Here is a 19,738-nt window from a genome sequence, read left to right as displayed (position 1 = left end):
AGAAAGAACGACTTAGAAAATAATTATTTTTTATCAAGGTGTATTATATTTTTCATAAAATACGTATAGGAAACCCATAAAAAAACGCATACTTAAGATTTTAGATCTATAACTTTCTATCTTATGAAGCAAATTGTGTAATCAAAATTGTATGTATTAAATGACTCCATAATAAACATAAAATAGCAAAAGTAAGGTTCCAAAGTTCAAACATGTTCAAGTTTGATAGCTCGCTCGAATCTTTCTCGCCTTATAGGGTAAAAGGGCTTATGTCGTCAAATTTAATGTATGTACCGCAAAAGTACTTATATATGTACAAAATTAAAATTAAATCCTTGTAAGTAATCGTTTTAAGACACAAGTGTTTCAATATTTTTTTCGCAGAATACTTAATATTTAGAGAAATCTAATATAAAGTAGATATCGAATATAAATTATAGATTTTTATCTTAAAAGATGTCACTGCACTTTTAGGTGTACCATTATGCTTATGAAAAAAGTGAGACATATCGTAGAAAAGTAGACCTTCGTACGTCATTGATAGCTTTCTTCTAATAGTTTTTCAAATAAATTAAACCTATAATTATTGCGAAGTTATATGTATAGCCAAGTAAAATGACATATTATTTAAATAATCGTTTGCAACCATTTTGTTTAATAATAAACAATTATTAGAATATTTCATTTAAACAAACTTAATTGACACAACTTTTACCTTAAAAGTTTTTACACTGATAATAACCAGTGATAATAGAATCTCAAACTAATAATTTATTAAATAAACAGTAAACTTAAAAGAGAAATGTGTATTGTTTTTGTCAAATTAAGTCGATTTAAATAATTCTTAGTAATTAGTTGATAACAGCTTTAAGGTAACGCTGGAAATAATGTAAAACATGAATTTTGCGTACACACAAGTCGTGGGATTTGTTGTACATTGAGAAGTCTTGATAAGAACTGTTCAACCTACTAATGATAAAGAACGGAGAAAAACGAATGGCCTCTCGCAGATTAAATAGCATAAGATATATAGTGCCTTTCTGTTGTTTGGACACACAGATTACCATCGACTGAATAAACAAAAAATCCGAATAATTATCAGCACGTCAGATCAACTTCTATCCATATAATTGTTGAAATACAAATTTTTATTCTATTTATTATTTTCTTCATTATTTTATCTTAAATAACATTTAATATTTGCTGATATTGACAATATTATCGATTATATTAGGTCCCTTAAGAACATATTATATAGTTGGTGTAAAAGTGACATAAGTCAAAATTAAAATTGACAGAAATATTAATATTTGTAAAAAATGTTGAAAAACAGTGAAAATGATATCGTTTTATCTAATTCGAACGAAACTGTGCTATATCCCACAAAAGCGTTTTATTACTAGTGATGTGTTCAATTTTAATATCCAATATTCATATATAGATACTAATAAATCGAAATCCAATACACAAGATTCGCTTCATAGATATATAATAGCTTGAAGAGGGATTGGCACACATTTTCCTATCATTTAATAGTACTTGTACATGATTACAAAAATTTGATAATATAAAAATAAAATGTAGAAACTGCTAAAGAGACGTTTGATTGGAAAATAAGGTGTTGTAATATATTTGCCAAGTATATATTTACAAAATTTTCACACACTGATTTTCAACCTCGCAAATATTAAAGCTCTACTTCAATAATTATTTCAATAATCGAACGAATCAAATCTCTTGCAAATATCAATCGCGAGTATTCGGAAACCATTACCATTTCATTTGAAATGTTTTAATAAATTTAGGAAAGTTCTATAGAATTATAAACGATAAATGGGATCAATTTTATTGAATGTCACCATTTAAGAAGGTAGTTCAGAAAAGCGATTTTAAGCGAATGGAGAATTTCTGATAAGGAACTCGTAGTTTCGAACTCATGTAACTGATCTCGTTGTAAACACGTCTTTGTTCATAAATTTAAATTGCATCGTTTTTTCGGATTTCAGTTAGACAGAAAGAACTTCCATTTCAACTAATGTTATTTCAGTATTAGCATAAGTATAAGCTGTTAATATATTTTGGGATATGCCACTTTTCACGAATGAATTTAGATGGCCAATTTTTGTGATCGAGTAGCAACAAAATTGTTTTTTTCCGGAATGAACCATCATCAAAATGTACAAAGTAAGCATATTCTGAATTCTAGATTGTGATGTCAATTGTATCACTTTTATTAACTTATTCTTCGTATTTTAAATTGAGCTGCTTTATCTTCTTAATTATTTGATAATGGCCTGTTTTGTGCCATTTTCAAATAATTACTATTACGATTTCCGTTACCAAATACTCGACATTTCATGGACAAAAGTATTGTTTTTATAGACATTACTCCAAACTATGTTCAATATTTTGAACAAATTACTGTATATCGAATGTATTAGGTGGTCCCAAAAGTTTCTTTCGTTTTATTAGGAAGTAACAGTTGTACAACATTTTATTTTTATATTATTTTATTGAATATGTACGATCCATTTTGTTGCAATAGAACAAAAAATAATAATTGATATTTTTATAAATATACTAAAACGAACTACCATCTAATAGAACTTAGACAAAAAATTTGTTTTATCCATTAAAAATTGAATATTTTATATCATAGCCGAATTTTTTCATGTTTAGTTTCTCTAAATGTTACATTTAGTTTTTGTAAATTATTCAAAAATGCATAAAAATCTGCAATCTACATATGACATAATATTTAAACTGTATGAAGTGAATCTTGAGTTTATTCAGATTTATGAGTATATATATTGAACTTGATGTAAAATCACTCATCGCTAGTTTCACGAATTCATGTCAATAGATATCATCTTTTTAACGCTTCTTTCACACGACTGGATATCGATAATAAATTTTATCGTTTACGTTGCACACGACCATTTCACATCGTCATTTATACCCAAATAATAAATTTGTTAATTTTCATTGGGATACCATACATGTTGCATTCCGATGAAACATCGTAATTGATTGCTATAAAACTATTATTTCGACCTAAATGAAATGAGTAGTTTACAATATTGGTCACAATCACTTTCTTTGGAGATATTTACAACTAACCACTTTATGAGTACATAATATATATGTATGTTGTAGATGAAATGGCTTAATAAAACATTTAATATTTATATCTTGCCTGAAAATAATATTAATCAAACTATAATTTAACAGATTTAATACATTTCGACCATTTGTAAAACAAAGTTACAATTTGGTACTCGAAACCTTTAGTTGATCATTATCGACAATTTTTTGTATATTTTTAATATTTGTATGTTTGATGGTGTACTTCAATTGAAATTATTCCGCGCCAACGCAGATTGTTCATTTTTTTAATATAATTTTTTTAGAAAAAGCTGTTATAGCAGTAATTATATATAAGAAATGTTTAATAGCAAATTACTTATATAATAGTAGACCATAATAATACAAACTATAAGAAATTTTCATTTACTTCCTTCTAATCGTCAATTCCTTTTCTCAATTATATTGATATATTCTACGATAATTATTTAGAAAGCTGCAGTCATCTTGGATTTCGATGATTTTTTAATATATTGCAAAAATCAACATTTTGAACAACTTTTTCCTTCGCGTGTTATCGTCAGACTCTTAGTTTCCGAAATTTTTGCAAAAAACTGGCGGTATCACTACAATGAAATCTGCATACAATTGTTTACAAATAATGTCCGTGACAGCGGATGACCCAACCTATATAAACTATAAACAAATGATAAGAATTAGGTTCGGATTAAGCGTTATCTTATCTGGTCACCACACCGTGATGCTGCCTAACCCCAATCAATATTTAACGCATACGCTGTCACGGACGCAGAATTATAGCCAGAATTCACTGTGGTTGTACCGACAATTTTTTGCGAAAACTAACAATAAAACATATTTCGTGTATACGAAAAAGTTGTTCAGATGCCTCCAATAACACATTAAAAAATCATCGATATCTGAAATGGTGGAAGTTTTGGAAATAATTACTCTTAACTTTTATTTTCTTTTTTCTAAAGAATATATTTGACATAAAGTACAGCCTTCATTAATTAATACAGAACAATTCTTTGAAACAGAATTAAAAGATTGGCTGTCTCAACATTTTTCCAGATTATGTTTAATAATCTCATTAGAACTTGGTAGAATAAAATTAATTTCTTTCCTTTTCTATATCTTTTACGGTTTTGATCGCTATATATAATAATATATTTCGATCACTTTTCATATTCATATTATGCTTTTTTTGTTACTTAATCTTACGCATGTTATGAATGGTTTTACAATACAGATTTAGGTTTCTATAGACTCTTTCGCGTTTAAATAGGCCAGGAAAATATGTGGGTCATGTAATTAATTACTATATTGTTGCAACTTTTGAAAATAGTTTTGACAAACTTTTGTTATGTGTTCCGGATTGCAATTTTGCATGAATATGAAATTCTGATCGATTAATGGTTTTCTTAATAATTTGGATTATCACAATTCGAATGAAAATAATAGGTGTCTCAGTGTCCCATACTCGGAATCAATCAACGGGAATGTAGATAAATAAATTCCTTAGAAGCCAAACTGATTTCAACTCCATTTTTTACTAATTTCTCAATTACAATATTCAAGTACAATATACAATAGATATTTAATTCTTAAAAAATAAATAGGGTATTTCCATAATTTCACTTATAAATAACATGATTATTAATATTAATATAAAATATTACTAATAATATAGTAATATAAATAACAGTAAATTTCAAAATAAGTTGAAGAAATAATGCTTGTAATAATGGGATATAATCACTCTATTTTCCAATTTTTGAGTTAGTCAATATAGCTTCTACATGATTCAAATGCACAAATCATTTTCTATATAATGTCACTTTCTATGTAACAATGAAAACGAATATATCTAGGGATATCTTTAACATTTCTCATTAATTGTAAATATTTAATCAAAACAAATATTGAACGTCCCAATTACATTATACGAAAATGCCACTGAAACATGTTTACTGAAACATTTCTAATAATCAAATGATAATCTCAGAAAGCTTTCGTTTCGTAAATTATATCATTGATTTATTGCCTATTGTAACGTGCAAAGCATCACGAGTTTGATGATTCGTTAAGAAATAGATAATGTTCAAATGCTTCTCGTATGTAATTTGCATGATTGCTACGCATTAACTACACGTTTCTGTTCACAGTTCTCCTGTTTCAAGTACGAAAGAGTCCAATCGAAACTAGTATATCTGCGAATCAGGAAAAAACATTCCAAAGTATTGTATGATTCATGCGATAGTGATTTCAAACGTTTTTTTAGATCGGTCTGTCTTTATATACAGTAGAACTTGGTTTATATTAATTCGTTAAGTATTTAACATTTAACTATGTGAACGAAATTTTATGTACAATTAATGCACGAATAACTGAACGCTGACTGAATCTCTATTATCTGAACTACCGAGTGCCACTCATACCAATTACATGAACGAATGGAATGTATTTATGTCTATTTATATGTATCGAAATGATTTTTCTCGATTTTTTTTATTACTAGAATTAATTTTTTTTTATTTATTTATATTTATGTCACGTGGTATTAATTAATTACACGATTATTGTGTTCACAAATTCATTTCCAAAATCATAATTATATGTATATTTATGAGCAAATGTTTGGTGGAATACATTTATATTAATGTAAACTCTATTAGCTATCCGAAAAATCACAGATATTGTAAGAAGGGAAAATTAAATGAACTTGTACTACATCCATACAGTATACGAATGACCTGATTATACGAATCAGCTTATCCTCAACAGATTTGTATAAATGGTATTTTACATTATAGTATAAACAGGTTTATAAAAATATTCGCGGTTTTAAATATCCTTTATGAATAAATATATATATGTTGTGTGAAACATTTTGAAATTTCATTAACGTTATGAATATGAGACTCGACTATCTTTGTTATATTGGTAAAGTTAAAAACAGAACTGAAAAAACATATATATATATATATATATATATATATACATGTATGTTTTTTCAGTATATATATTCAGTATGTATAGATATATATGTTTTTTTCAGTTCTGTTTTAAACTTTGCTAATATAACAAAGATAGTCGAATGTCGAATTTATATATATATATTATATTATATTATATTATATATTATTTTATATATAAGATTGAAGTTTTATTTTTCAATTCTCCTACGACTGTTTCCTAACTATAAATCTCAATACGAGGAAAGGCAAAATACGAGGAAAGAGTATCTTGGATAAAATTTAACCAAGTAACTTAACAAAACTTGAGCACTTACAACAGTTTCATTAAAATTTGTATTACATTCGAAAAAGGAAATCAATCAAAATTTAAGCCTAAAAGGTGATACTATATTGCTCAATATCATAGAATCTAAATATCCAAACAAACGGAACGGTACGTATAACGAAACAAAAAGAAAATAATATTAATAATAATTCCTACAAAATATAATAATAATTCCCTAAAGAAATAACTCTAAATAAGTACGACTATACAATAAATAAACAAAAACAAATAATCGAGTAATTGAAAATAAATGATCATGAAATATCAGAACAGAATAAGTTGTGACTAGTTAGTAAATGAGTTAGTAAATGATTCTTTTACTACTGTTATCTTTTAAATCAACAAATCTCTATTTAACTTCCATTTCCCTAGTCGTATTCGTAAGACTATGAAATGTCACAAATATCCGCGATCTAGTTCTTATTAATTGTACAGTGTCCTATCAATGATAGTGTCACAGTGATAATGGTACAATTGACAGGGAGGTGATTTTATGTGGAAAGGTAAGTCGAAAATATAAAATAAAATTTTTTCATAGAACGCTTCGTATTTGAACAAATGAAATTTGAAAAGTTATCAAGTACGCATGGCAAAGCCAATTCTTAACTAAGCATGTTCAAATACTATTTTCATGGAAATGATGCCTTAAGCAGAAAAATGTTATTTTTCACTTATTCTTTTTCGTAGAATGACCTTCTTTTGATTGTTTACTTATATCTAGCTAGTATTTAATTAGATAAATTCAGATATAACAAAGAAATTTCCAAATTTGATTTTATCGAAAACAAAGCGTCGCGCTGTATGAAAAAATGTTATTCTATATTTTCACTGAATTTTTTCACGTAGAATTACGTTTTTACCGATTGTACCATGATTACTGGAACACCTTGTGTAGTAATGTATTAAATTATTGTGTAGTGGGGCCCACAGGTATGCGATTGAAGTTACGACGACATGTGGCACGTAACAGTAACCTGTTTTCACAAGCGTGACTCAATGGTGGCCACGTGATTGTGACACCTCACTGAACAACGAATCGATCGCCAGGGGAATATAGACGACAGGCAAAACAGCATTTACCTCGATGCAGCACGAGGACAACGAGTAACACGATGGATCTTGAAACTTGTACCATTTTCATCTTCTCTGTTTATTATCACACTGTGCACCTTCTTATTTATTTACTCTATACACTCTCGTTCTCTTTCTCTTGTCATATCATATTTTTGTAAAGAAGCACTTATATAGTAAGCCAACCTCATTCACATGGAAACACTCGTCGGAACGAATACACGATACTACACGACTAAAGCATTCCACGCGCGCTTTCTCACTGAAGAACCGAGCGAACAAACGGGTTACGCACGTCCACGATTCCATGAACAAGGCCCCACCCCGACCGATTCCTCGTTCTCTGAGTTATCGGTGACGACATCATCCAGGAGACGACGTTCTTCTCCTTCATTTGCTCCAATGATCAAAGTTAATCGCGTGAATCGAAGCTCCGAAGTCGCCAATGACGATTTCTACCACGATTGAGTATTATCAAAACAAGCTTTCATTTAAATAATTTTTCAAATTGAAATGTTGACTTTATTTGTTATTTGCTTTGTTCCTTTATCTTAAATAACGTTATTTCGATAATAATATACTTAGAAAATAAATTATTTAATTGAATAAATATATTTAGTGTTTTATTTGATATATCTACCATCAATCACAAAAGTTTACATGCGCTCCTCAAATATATTATAATAAAAACGTTAGCTTTACAAACTTTTCTGACAGATTAAGATATAACGTTGTTAAAATATAACGTAATTTATTTACTTTTAGTTTTATTAAGTAAAAGATATAAATTACAATATTATAAAAATTACATACTTCTGTTATATCTGCATGAAGTTATAAAAATAGTAGGCTTAATATTATATTATAATTTTATGCTTAACCCTCCCCCCCCTTACGTAAACATTAACAATATCCTGAAATTTCCTTGGCATTAGAAATATTGAAGGTTTGGTAATTTCTACCGTAATTTTATCTCAAGAATTTTATGAAGTAAATATTCTAATTTCTGTTTAGAAACATTAGTAATAATGTGTATAGTAATAAAACTGTTGCCACGTAAGCGTAAATAATTTTGTAGGTACATGTAGAGTAATGTGGGCTTTCGTGACTAAACATAAATATCAGTTATTTAATTTCACCAAAAGTATATAAAGGTGTTTATCTATGGTACACAGAATTTTTATTCGAAAACTTTGATGTGTAAGTCTACGTACACACATTCTTTTTAATATTTACTAATGTTCGCGCTGCTTGATCCAATGAAATATTTTTAGTGTCTAGTTGTTTTTAAAGTGACTAAAGTGAATATTTTTCGTCAATAGATATGCAGTGACTACAAAAAATATTGACAAAAGATATAAGGATATATGTGAAACTGTTTGCTGCTCTACTCTATTCCTTATGCGTTAAAAACAATTACATACAACAGAATACCGCTTAGCCCGGTGTTTGTGTAATGAGATTGCAAAATTGCTTTAAAAGGCTTTATATATGTTTACACGATGGTAAATTCTAGAGGTGCAGAAGCATATTATTGCCTTAAACATATAAGATAATAATTGATTTATTGTTCTTGCTTTCTGTGCCTATTTCCAAAATTGACTCATTCTTGACATGCAAATATATGGATTTTTGAACTTGACACAAAGATCATACATACGTATTAACCTTTTTACGAGAAGGAACATTTCACCTATTATGTGAGGTTATTTGTATGCAGAATTAGCAATGTTACTTCAAAAAAGAATTTATTTTACTTCTTGCGATTTACTTGTTGGATAGAGGATTCTATCTTCTATAACATTATTACTTAAATCAGTCTATAGTAATCAGAAAAAAGTTTTCATCGTCGATAGTGGTTACTGATAAACAAATAAATTTCCATTTATTCGTACTGATTAATATGAATAGCGGATATGGTAAATAAGCTGGTAATAATGTTTATGATAACTAAAAACAATTTCCGTCATTGATAATGAATACCGGTAACTAAATGTTGTTATTATATAATGTTTATATTATGTATAATAGTTATTTCTAACTAGAACACTTAAAAATTAATATTCTTTAACCATTTAATTTTTTGAAAAATCTCTTAAAAATGTAATGATGCATTCTACTGTTTTCCGTTTAAACAAAAATTAATTTTTTCTCAATAGCTTTTTACTAATTGTCATTTTTTAATGTTGGTAATAATAAATAAAGATGTTATTCCATTTTCAAATTTGAACCTGTAAAGATAATTATACAAATAATTCTACATAGTATGTTTTTTATCTTTTTAAATGAATCGTTTTTCATCTTTAGTTAGAATGATCTAACTATCGTGTGCTAAATATTATAAGGAGTATTATTCTATATTTTATACATTTTTACACATTATGTGAATTCTGCCCATTTTATACTTTTAAATTCCCCATAAATATTTAAAAGTCCACTAATTATACGAATACAAAACACAGACACTATAATTGTTTTAAGTTTAAAGGATGTTTTAAGTAAAATAAACTTAGTATCACTAAAATAGCATTCCTATTTCTGATTTCATCAAATTGAGAATGTTAGAAAATGATTTCATAATTTCCCTGGGCATTAAAAATATTCATCCACTTTGTATAAAATTATTTAACATTGCGATCTGGTCGTCTATCTACCAGTGGTAATAGCATAATCTATTAAACTCATATTGTAATGTATTTAGGGGTCAACGTAATTGCCACTTATGAATTAGTGCAACCTGTGTTAAGTGTTCAAACATTTTATTGTATGAAGCTTCATTTATGAATATATTAATATTGAAAATTTATCCACTATATTTATCTACATTATATATTTTCTTTCAAACATTTCAAGGAAGAAAATATAGATTGGAAAAATCTTGGAAAAGTTTACAGGAAAGTAATATACAGGACATAATTATGTTGACAGAAATAATTTTTAACAATTGAAGGTTTTGTAACAATAAAAAAGCAATTTCAATATTTAAACTGTACAAAAATTCATTACTGCGAATATTAGTTGATAACATATATTCCGTGATTCTTCTGATTTCGATAGGTCTTTGATATACATAGAGAGGAAATGAGAGTACTCACGCCCGTAGGTTTAGCTGTTCTATAGTATAGGTGCTACACCATGCGGCCAAGTGCTGAAAGTATTCCACGCTAGCATATACAAGAACCTATTTAGTTCCATCACAAACGCTCCACGCTGCAAGATCCTTTCATTGTACTGTTCGACGGAAAATTTTTTTACGTTTTTATACTATTATTTTATATTATATCATCTATATTTTATATTTTATAGTATATTATTTATTTTATATTATTTTATACTCTATACGTTTTTATTCTATCTATTTATTTTCGCGACCGTAATCAAACATGATTTCTGCGTTTCTCATGTATGCTGATGTTCGTTTGCATTGGGTCTGCTCGTCAGTATCGACATTGTATATGAATACGATTCGTTGGCGACTACTTGTTGACCAGGCTACATAGTCAACTCGATTTTATCATTATCAATCCTATCGATTGCCATACCGATTAAAGCCTCGTCTCGAATCGTAATATCGAATTTCCACGATTACTTGAATTTTTTGAACAATACTATTCTCATAGTTTTTCCGAGCGCGTTTCTTATAGCACAGTCCCCTTAAATAATTTTACTAAAGAACTGGATCATTCCCTCTTACATCTCAATCCACGTTTCCATGAACTGTGTGCGTATATCATATCACGATTTAACAACAAGCTATGATCAGTCTGAGTAATACCGATCGACCGTCACAATCAAATTATTCCGCCAATCCATACGTCTCACCCATGTGCAGACAGCTAAATCATTCTTTAATGAATCCGAAATTTACAAAGTTGTAGTACTTGTAATTACGATCGACGATCCAATCAGTTCACCAACCACTTCATTTTACGGATGTGTTCGTCCTTGCGTTTAGGTTCTGTTCTTCCATCAGATCCCGAATTCGATAACGATCGTTTTCTGCTCTTTTTCGAACTTTCTGAATCGTGAATCTGAAACGACTCATTGAGGTGAAATATCAATTTCACATACTGTATATGATTTTTCTGTAGAAAAATCTATCCGCGGACGGGACAATCGCGGTGTGTGTATGAAATTTGTGTAAACATTTTTTATATGTGCTATTACTTCTTAATTATTTATGGAGGCAAAGGATTAGAGGAAACATTAATTCTCTTTACTTGAAAATTCCATGAAACGGTTTTCGATACGTTGTTATGGATTTTAATGAGTAGACAGGTATAATGTTTAATCTACAATTTTTCTTACAGAACATCGTGCAGGATGATTTACGTCTTCAAATGTCATAATTTTCTTCTCTACTTATACGAAGTAAGCTGCTGCCCACGTATCGTTCAATTTGAGGATACTTGTGCATCTCGCTGCTTAGGCTGACCTACTTTCATTCGTGTAAGGAGGTTTGCTCGTGCACAGGAGTATTTCGCTTCATTTTTAATTGTCAATAACTAGAAAAAAGCCGAAAAAGCAATTTTTTAATTCTTGATTTCCATCTTATTTTAGCTTCAAAAATCATTCCTTAAATTTTTTTACGCATGTAGCCGAAAAACCTGTATATTACATGTTGCGTTGTAATATACAAACTGGTTTATGTCTTGTAATAAGTAACTTACCAATCTCGAGCGTGTTACTTATTTTCAGGCAAAACTGTAATTAATTGTTGAAAGTATCAAAACAAAAAAGATACTATAGCATTCTAAGTAATCTTGAATTGGTCATAAATAAGAAGAAAAGAGTGAACCACTTCTTACAATTCCTAAAAGACATAAACCAACTAATCTAGCAAAATCAACACATATACTGTAATTGATATCTACTATACATAATATGTCCATTATATCGTACGCTTTTTTGTTTATCCAATAGCAGATTAATCTAATATACAAATTATACAAGCTTATCGTCTCAATCTGTGCGTCTTATAATATTAAATTGCGGATTGTGTTCATATATCCTTTTATAGATATAAACTAATTTGTTATTTCAAAGTTAACGAATTCTTACTGATCACTACACTAAAAATATATATGAAATACATATATACATATACATATATAAATATACAATATATTTATTACATTAATATTTATTAATGTAATATTTATTACATTAATTTATATATAATTATGTAATATATATGATATAATACATTATATTAATATGTATATATACATTTGTACATAGTAACTTATATGTGTAAATATACTTAAATTAACTTACAATAATTTAACTTAAAATTTAAAAAATTTTTTAAATCTGATTTAAAATTAAGTGAGTATGCTGTCTAGAAGGTCCCGTGTTGCAACTGATTATATCTGTCGTTTGTCACTCGTCCTCACCATGAACATAACACTTCGAAAAATCTGTAAATCGTAAAAATCTTGTGCGTATATGGAAGGTGAAACCTAACTAGTAACTAATACCCTCAGAGATGGATGCGACCATAAATAAACAAAATAAAATTAAAAAATATTTAGTAATAGATATCGAACAATATTCTTACAGTTATTCTGGTATATACTGTTTGTGTTTCAATAAATTACAAGCACTTTGTCTAATTTTCAGTTGCTGACAAGTATCGTTCAGTGCAATATTTTAAAAGACGATTATTGTAATGTTTGATAAAATAAATTACCAAAACACGTTAAACGCGTTCATACAAGTTGTCATCAATACGAAAAGCAGCACCGTGCACTTAACAGAATAGAAAACATTTTCAATTCATTTTCAATTTCTAAGGCAATAAAATTTGTTAAAGTCATGCTAGCTTTGCAAAGCTTTGCAAAAAAGTTGAAAAAATGCAACTCAATTTATTCGTAATTGTATTATTTATTTCTGTTGTACTTATTTCAACGTGATTTCTGATGATTTGGAATCCATCTAAATCTGTAGGTCTCACATGTCTCCAATTGTTCCAAAGATCATTGTTATTTACTCTGCATATACGTACTGAAGCATTGGAATACTAGCGTCTTGACGCTGAAAACAAAGCCCTTTAAAATTTTGTACGCAAGTACCACAATGACACATGTCTATTGTTTAACCTAAAGTAGTCGCTAATAATCTTGCAATTAATATGGCTTTAAATACTAATAATAACAATATTAACATAAAAATAGTAAATAAACTAATAATAACATAATAACAAAATTTATGTATGACTTTTGTTAAGGAGTCGAACCAAAATCCGATTTGTACTCGAGTCGCGCGGATCGTGATCGCAGTTGCGTAGTGACTGGATACGGTGCTGAGCAAGTACCGCGATGTAGTCATTGTTGAGAAATGTTAAGTTGGTATGATCGCTGGTTACTACAAACTTAGTTGGTACGACTTCTAACGACGCTCTTTTGTCTTAGAAGTCGACCACGTTGTTCTATTGACTTGAAGACTCCTGTGTGATAAGACGTGTTATAAGACTGAACTGTTAGACTAAATATATTGGATAAAACGAATCTGAGTGAATCGTTATTTTATAAACCCAAAACCTTATTAAATAACAGGTTATGGGCCCAGGGCAGTAAACTGCGGGGAAAAAAGTTATTATTTTTGAGTTTTTTTTGTGTTTTACGAGATAATCCGAGAAGAGACCACGCCATGGCCGATCACGACAGACTAAGTGATGTGGACAGCGATATGAAGCCGGTCCTAAAAAGTGACAATTACGAGTATTGGAAGACAATGACGGAAGCCTCGCTGGTTTTCCTGGGTTGCTGGGAGGCAATAGAACCAGGATTTACGGCAGCGCAAAGGCTGGACCCAGAATGCATGAGGAAGGACAGCATGGCACGTGCGTATCTTTTCCGACATGTTCGCCCCGAATTTATCGGAGATATTAAGTCCTTGAAGACAGCGAGGGATTGCTGGAAGGCGCTGGAGGATGTCCATGGGAGGTCCACGTCGATGGACACTGTCCTATACATACGGGAACTGGGTACCATGGAAAAAACCCCCGATATGAAGATCGGAAAATACTGCGGTAAGATACACGACCTGTGTGAAAAAATTTCCAACGCAGGTCTAAGAATCGATGATCACGTGATGGCGTGCTTCATTTTAGCCGGCCTCGTGTCGGACCCAAACTACGCGACATACCTTAGGACGGTAAGGCTCGATAAGAATTTAATATCGAGGGCCGTGAAATCCGATCTCCTACTTGAGGAAAGGAGAATGGAAGCGGCTATGGGTCCATCCGAAAGGAATAGATTAGATGGCGCTAAGAAGAAGCAGAAAAACCCAAAAGATAAAAAATGCTACAAATGTGGAAAACGAGGCCACATATCGTACAACTGCCAAGAGGGAAAGGAAGACAAGGAAGGGAAAGACCCAGAAAACAAAGTGGAAGATAAACCGAGATCCAAGGGACTTATCTCCACACTGGCTTTATCATCTATCAACCACGTGGAAAGAGACAGGATCAGCTATCTCGACTCGGGAGCCTCAAACCATATGACTCCGGATAGATATCGGTTCGTGGACTTCGTGCCTGCGGCCGGACAGATTCGGATTGGCAAGGGGTACCTGGAAGTCAAAGGAAAAGGCACGATCGTCGTGAAGATGACCAAGGCTTGCGGCGGGTGGAGTCTATCCTTGTCGAACGCCCTGTGGGTACCCGATTTAGATGTAAATCTAATATCGATCAGGCAATTGGCAGTGAAAGGCGTCACCACAGTATGTACGAAGGATGAGGCCGTCAGCACACATGATGATGGGGACATGGTATTCAACTCAAAGGTAGGGGACAACGTGTACTACCTAGAGACAATACCACCTGAGAGGCATGCAGCAAACGTTTCCATGGGGAACGATCAAGAAGAACCTGGAAATGACAATGACCACGCCGAGATTATTGAAGCTAAGGCGTACAAAGGTATCGTATCATGGCATGAGAGGTTAGGTCATCTACATGGGAATGCGATGAGAAAAATCCCTGTAAGGAGCGTGAAGGAGGATTCTAGGATGCACGAGGAACCATGCGGGGTCTGCGTGAAAGGGAAAATGACGAGAGTACCTTTTCCGAAGACCGCCCACCACATGTGTCGGCGTCCTTTAGAAATAATTCACAGCGATATTAGTGGCAGAACACAATGCAAGTCGCTGGGCGGAGGTAATTATTTCGTAACGTTCATAGATGATTTTTCCCGGTTCACGCACGTCAGGATCATCAGTAGGAAGAATGAAGTACTCAAGTGTTTCAAGGAGTACCAGGCGGAGGTGGAGGCCTTACATCAATATAAGATAAGTGCACTTCAAACAGATAACGGGGGTGAGTACACTGGAGAAACCTTCGAGAACTACCTAAAGGAGAAAGGTATCTTACACAGGAAAACTGTCCCTAGAAACCCTGAACAAAATGGGGTCTCCGAACGAGCGAACAGAACTCTGGTCGAGATGTCCAGATGTTTACTCATCCAATCTGGACTCCCTGACTATCTGTGGGGGGAGGCTGTGAACACGGCATGCCACATAAGGAACCTATGCCCATCCGCTGCCATCGGAGACAAGATCCCACTGGAATTATGGAGGGGTAAGAGATGTGACCTCCAAGGGGAGATAAACAGACTGCGAGTGTTTGGATGCAGAGTCTGGTATCTAAAGAGTCCAAGCGGAGGAAAATTCGAGAGCAGAGCGGATGAGGGGATATTTGTGGGATATGACAGACAGGTCAAGCGTTATAGGATTTACCTACCGAAGACCCAAAAGGTGATAATATCCTGTCACGTCAGATTCGAAGAGAACACGTTCCCCTACAAGAGCGCTAAGGTGGAAACGAACCATATAAAGGATAAGTCCTCGGAATGGATATGGGATGTAGAAACCTTTGAACATAGGGGAGAAGCCGGTCAAACTGACGTCGAGACACAGAGTGACGGAGAAAACGACGAAGGGGAAACCGACTACTTTATGGATAGTTTAACGTGTGAGGACGATCCAGTGGATACTGTGAGTGTACCGTTTGTGCCTAGGAGGTCGGCAAGGCTACACAAACCAAGAACATGTGATTGTTGTGCTCGCACTGCGATTGTTTGTAAATCTCAGAACATGTGTGTACCTGTGAATGTGCATGAAGCCCTGAGAGGGCCAGACGCTCAAAAGTGGACTGATGCAATAAAAAAGGAACTAGACAATCTAAAAAGTAAGGATGTGTGGGACATCGTGCAAAGACCCTTAGATAAAAACGTTATAGACTGTAAGTGGGTGCTTGCGATAAAGAGAGACCCTGATAGATATAAGGCTAGGTTAGTAGCTCGGGGATTCTGGCAGAGGCCTGGAGTAGATTATTCAGAAACCTTTAGTCCGATAGTAAAACGCAGAACTCTAAGAATTCTGCTTGCCCTATGTGCGGAGAATGAGTGGGTTTACGAGCACATCGATGTGGAATGTGCATATCTCAACAGCCCTCTGGATGAGGATATATACATGGAGCAACCAGAACTCTTTAGAGTTCCAGGCAAAGACAGAACTAAATTTGTGTGTAAGCTCAAAAGGAGCCTGTATGGACTAAAACAAGCTGGAAGAATGTGGTTTAGGCACATCAATAGCATTTTAAGGGGTATGAGTCTGAGCCCATGCGTGAGTGATCCATGTGTGTATGTGGATGCGTCAAAAAGGTTGATTGTAGCTGTGTATGTGGACGACATCCTTGTGTTTGGGACGAATGAGTGGATTGAGATATTCAAAACTAGGTTTAAGGACAAACTAGATGTTAGGATGCTAGGTGTAGACACTCAATTTCTGTCCATCTACCTGAGTAAGCCAAACAGCACCACGGTAGTATTCGATCAATCTGTACAGATAGGTCAAATACTGGATCTGTTTGACATTACTCACGAGGCTGGGGTGGTGGGAGTGTCGACACCGCTAGCTAGGGAATGTGAGGCTGGTTTTGATATTGAACGCGATGAGCCTTTCGACAGCAAATTATATGAACAAGCTGTGGGGCACATTATGTATGTCGCTACTGTAAGTCGTCCTGATGTTGCGTGTGCAATAGGAAAATTGAGCCAAAGATGCGCGAACCCGACTGTATCCGACTGGAAAGCAGTGAAGCGGGTATTCAGGTATTTATTAAAGACCAAAGACTTAACGTTAGTATACCAGAGGATCGGGCAACCTCTGAAAGTATTTTGCGACTCGGATTTTGCGGGTTGTACGGTAGACAGGAAATCCAGGAGCGGATATGTGTTCATACTCGCTGGCGCGGCGATATCCTGGCTATCCAAAAAACAACCGATTATAGCTCAGTCGACGTGCGAAGCGGAATTCGTGGCAATGCAGGAAGCAGCAAGGGAAACAGTGTGGATTTCTTTACTGTTAAAGGAATTGGGTCAACTGTCGTATTGCCCTCGTCCCTGTAAAATATTCTGCGATAATATCGGAGCTATTTCATGGTCAAGGGACGAAATAGTTGCCGAGAGTTCTAAGCACGTCCAAGTGCGATACTTTTACGTTAAGAACTGCGTATCGAGGGGGATACTAGAATATATTTATGTACCTAGTCCGGAGAATGTCGCTGACATTCTTACCAAAGGGTTAAATAGGATTAAGACTCAGCAATTTACCAAAGCTATGGGGCTTGTAGAAACTAGCGATCAAAGGGGAGTGTTGAGAAATGTTAAGTTGGTATGATCGCTGGTTACTACAAACTTAGTTGGTACGACTTCTAACGACGCTCTTTTCTCTTAGAAGTCGACCACGTTGTTCTATTGACTTGAAGACTCCTGTGTGGTAAGACGTGTTATAAGACTGAACTGTTAGACTAAATATATTGGATAAAACGAATCTGAGTGAATCGTTATTTTATAAACCCAAAACCTTATTAAATAACAGTCATTGTTGACCGTTGCGATTGTTAGACGATCCTTCTTTCGATCTTCTTCTGTTCTTCTATCCTTTCTTTCCCTTCTTCTCTCACAAGACGTGGAACAAACAATAACACGCGCTTATCACCTTTGTCAATCGCTAATGATTAACCGTTTTATCGTTCCATCGACTCCCGAATTCAACTATTATGACTCTAGATTAATATAGATTATTATTTTTGCAGTGGTAATAGCGTGTCAAAAATTGTTAATACAGAGACTTTTCTTCGGGTGATTCGTAAAACTGCACTTATTACCAAACAACCACTGTATGTCCTCGTCAGGATAGTTCCAACTATATAAGTTGAAAGCGTTTCGCACACAACAACTTCACATTTTTAATCATTTATGAAAAATTTGGGGATTCAAAAATGCACAGAATACACATAATATATAAAACATATAAGATACCCAAAATATAGTACTCATTATAATATTTAGTACATAAAAAAATTTTTTATTTGTCTGTTTAGTTTCATTTACAAAAAAAAATTGACACATAATTACATAAGATACATAATATGCACATAAATGCACATTAATAATAATTTTATATGCACACAATATTGCATAATATGCAATAAGTGCGTAACATGTACTGATACAACAATAATACAAATCGGCTGCTTTGTATAAATGTACAATAAATAGCAGTTTGTGAATTTTCAACAATAAAGATGTCGTTATGCTTGGATACAAACATATCGTAAATATGTCAATGTAAATTATATCAAGTCATTAGGATACGTGGATTTTGTCTCTCAAAAGATAAACTAATCAATTGCAATTTTTGTAGGTTTAAGAACTACGTCACTTGGATAAATGATTAGTCACTTGGAAAAAAGTGACTTATTTTCATAAATTTATTTGTTATGTATACAGATATTATATAAATAGTGATAAGTTCCAAGGTAAATTTAAACAAATAATATTTATAACATCATTACATTATTATAATATTCCTCGTACTTTTCAGTTTATGGAAATACATAATCAATAGCTTCTAAGTGCTTTTTAGTACTAGTTTCCAGTCTTTCTATTCATATTGATAAATGAAAAATGAGAATATATGCAAAAATTTTTTTTAAGCATTGTAAATAACCCTCTTTCATTCTATTGAAATATAAAGTAGAACTTAATATCGATTATTATCAGAAACGCTACAAACTTTTGGGGATGTCTAGTAATATTTATTAAAATATTGTTTCTGGAACATAGAGTGAGAAATCTATTTTGCCGGAAACTTCCTCGCACCTCTATATATAACTCGTTTGAAAATCAACATTGATTGTTAACATCGAGTCGTTAAGGCCATAACGGTTTAAAATTAGATCACCTCATTT

General features: G+C 32.4%; 1 protein-coding gene across 4 annotated transcripts in view; it reads right to left on the bottom strand.

Moving 5' to 3' along the window:
* The window catches only part of Pvr (PDGF- and VEGF-receptor related), a 65,385-nt gene extending 57,574 nt beyond the window's left edge, over positions 1–7,811 (bottom strand). For 2 of the 4 annotated variants that reach the window (XM_069117496.1, XM_069117498.1), the window contains exon 1: positions 7,489–7,810. In XM_069117496.1, coding sequence (XP_068973597.1) covers positions 7,489–7,549 — 61 coding nt within the window. In that variant the 5' untranslated portion in view covers positions 7,550–7,810. Of the gene's footprint in view, positions 1–7,488 lie in introns of all 4 variants that reach the window. The other 2 variants (XM_069117495.1, XM_069117497.1) reach the window with 2 other exon arrangements.
* Between the last annotated feature and the right edge of the window lie 11,927 nt (positions 7,812–19,738).

This window comes from Bombus flavifrons, chromosome 7, assembly GCF_040668555.2.
Source record: "Bombus flavifrons isolate JBK064 chromosome 7, iyBomFlav1_principal, whole genome shotgun sequence".
NCBI lineage: Eukaryota > Metazoa > Arthropoda > Insecta > Hymenoptera > Apidae > Bombus > Bombus flavifrons.
Note: the sequence above shows the minus strand (reverse complement) of the source record. Positions and strands in the feature narration are given on the sequence as shown.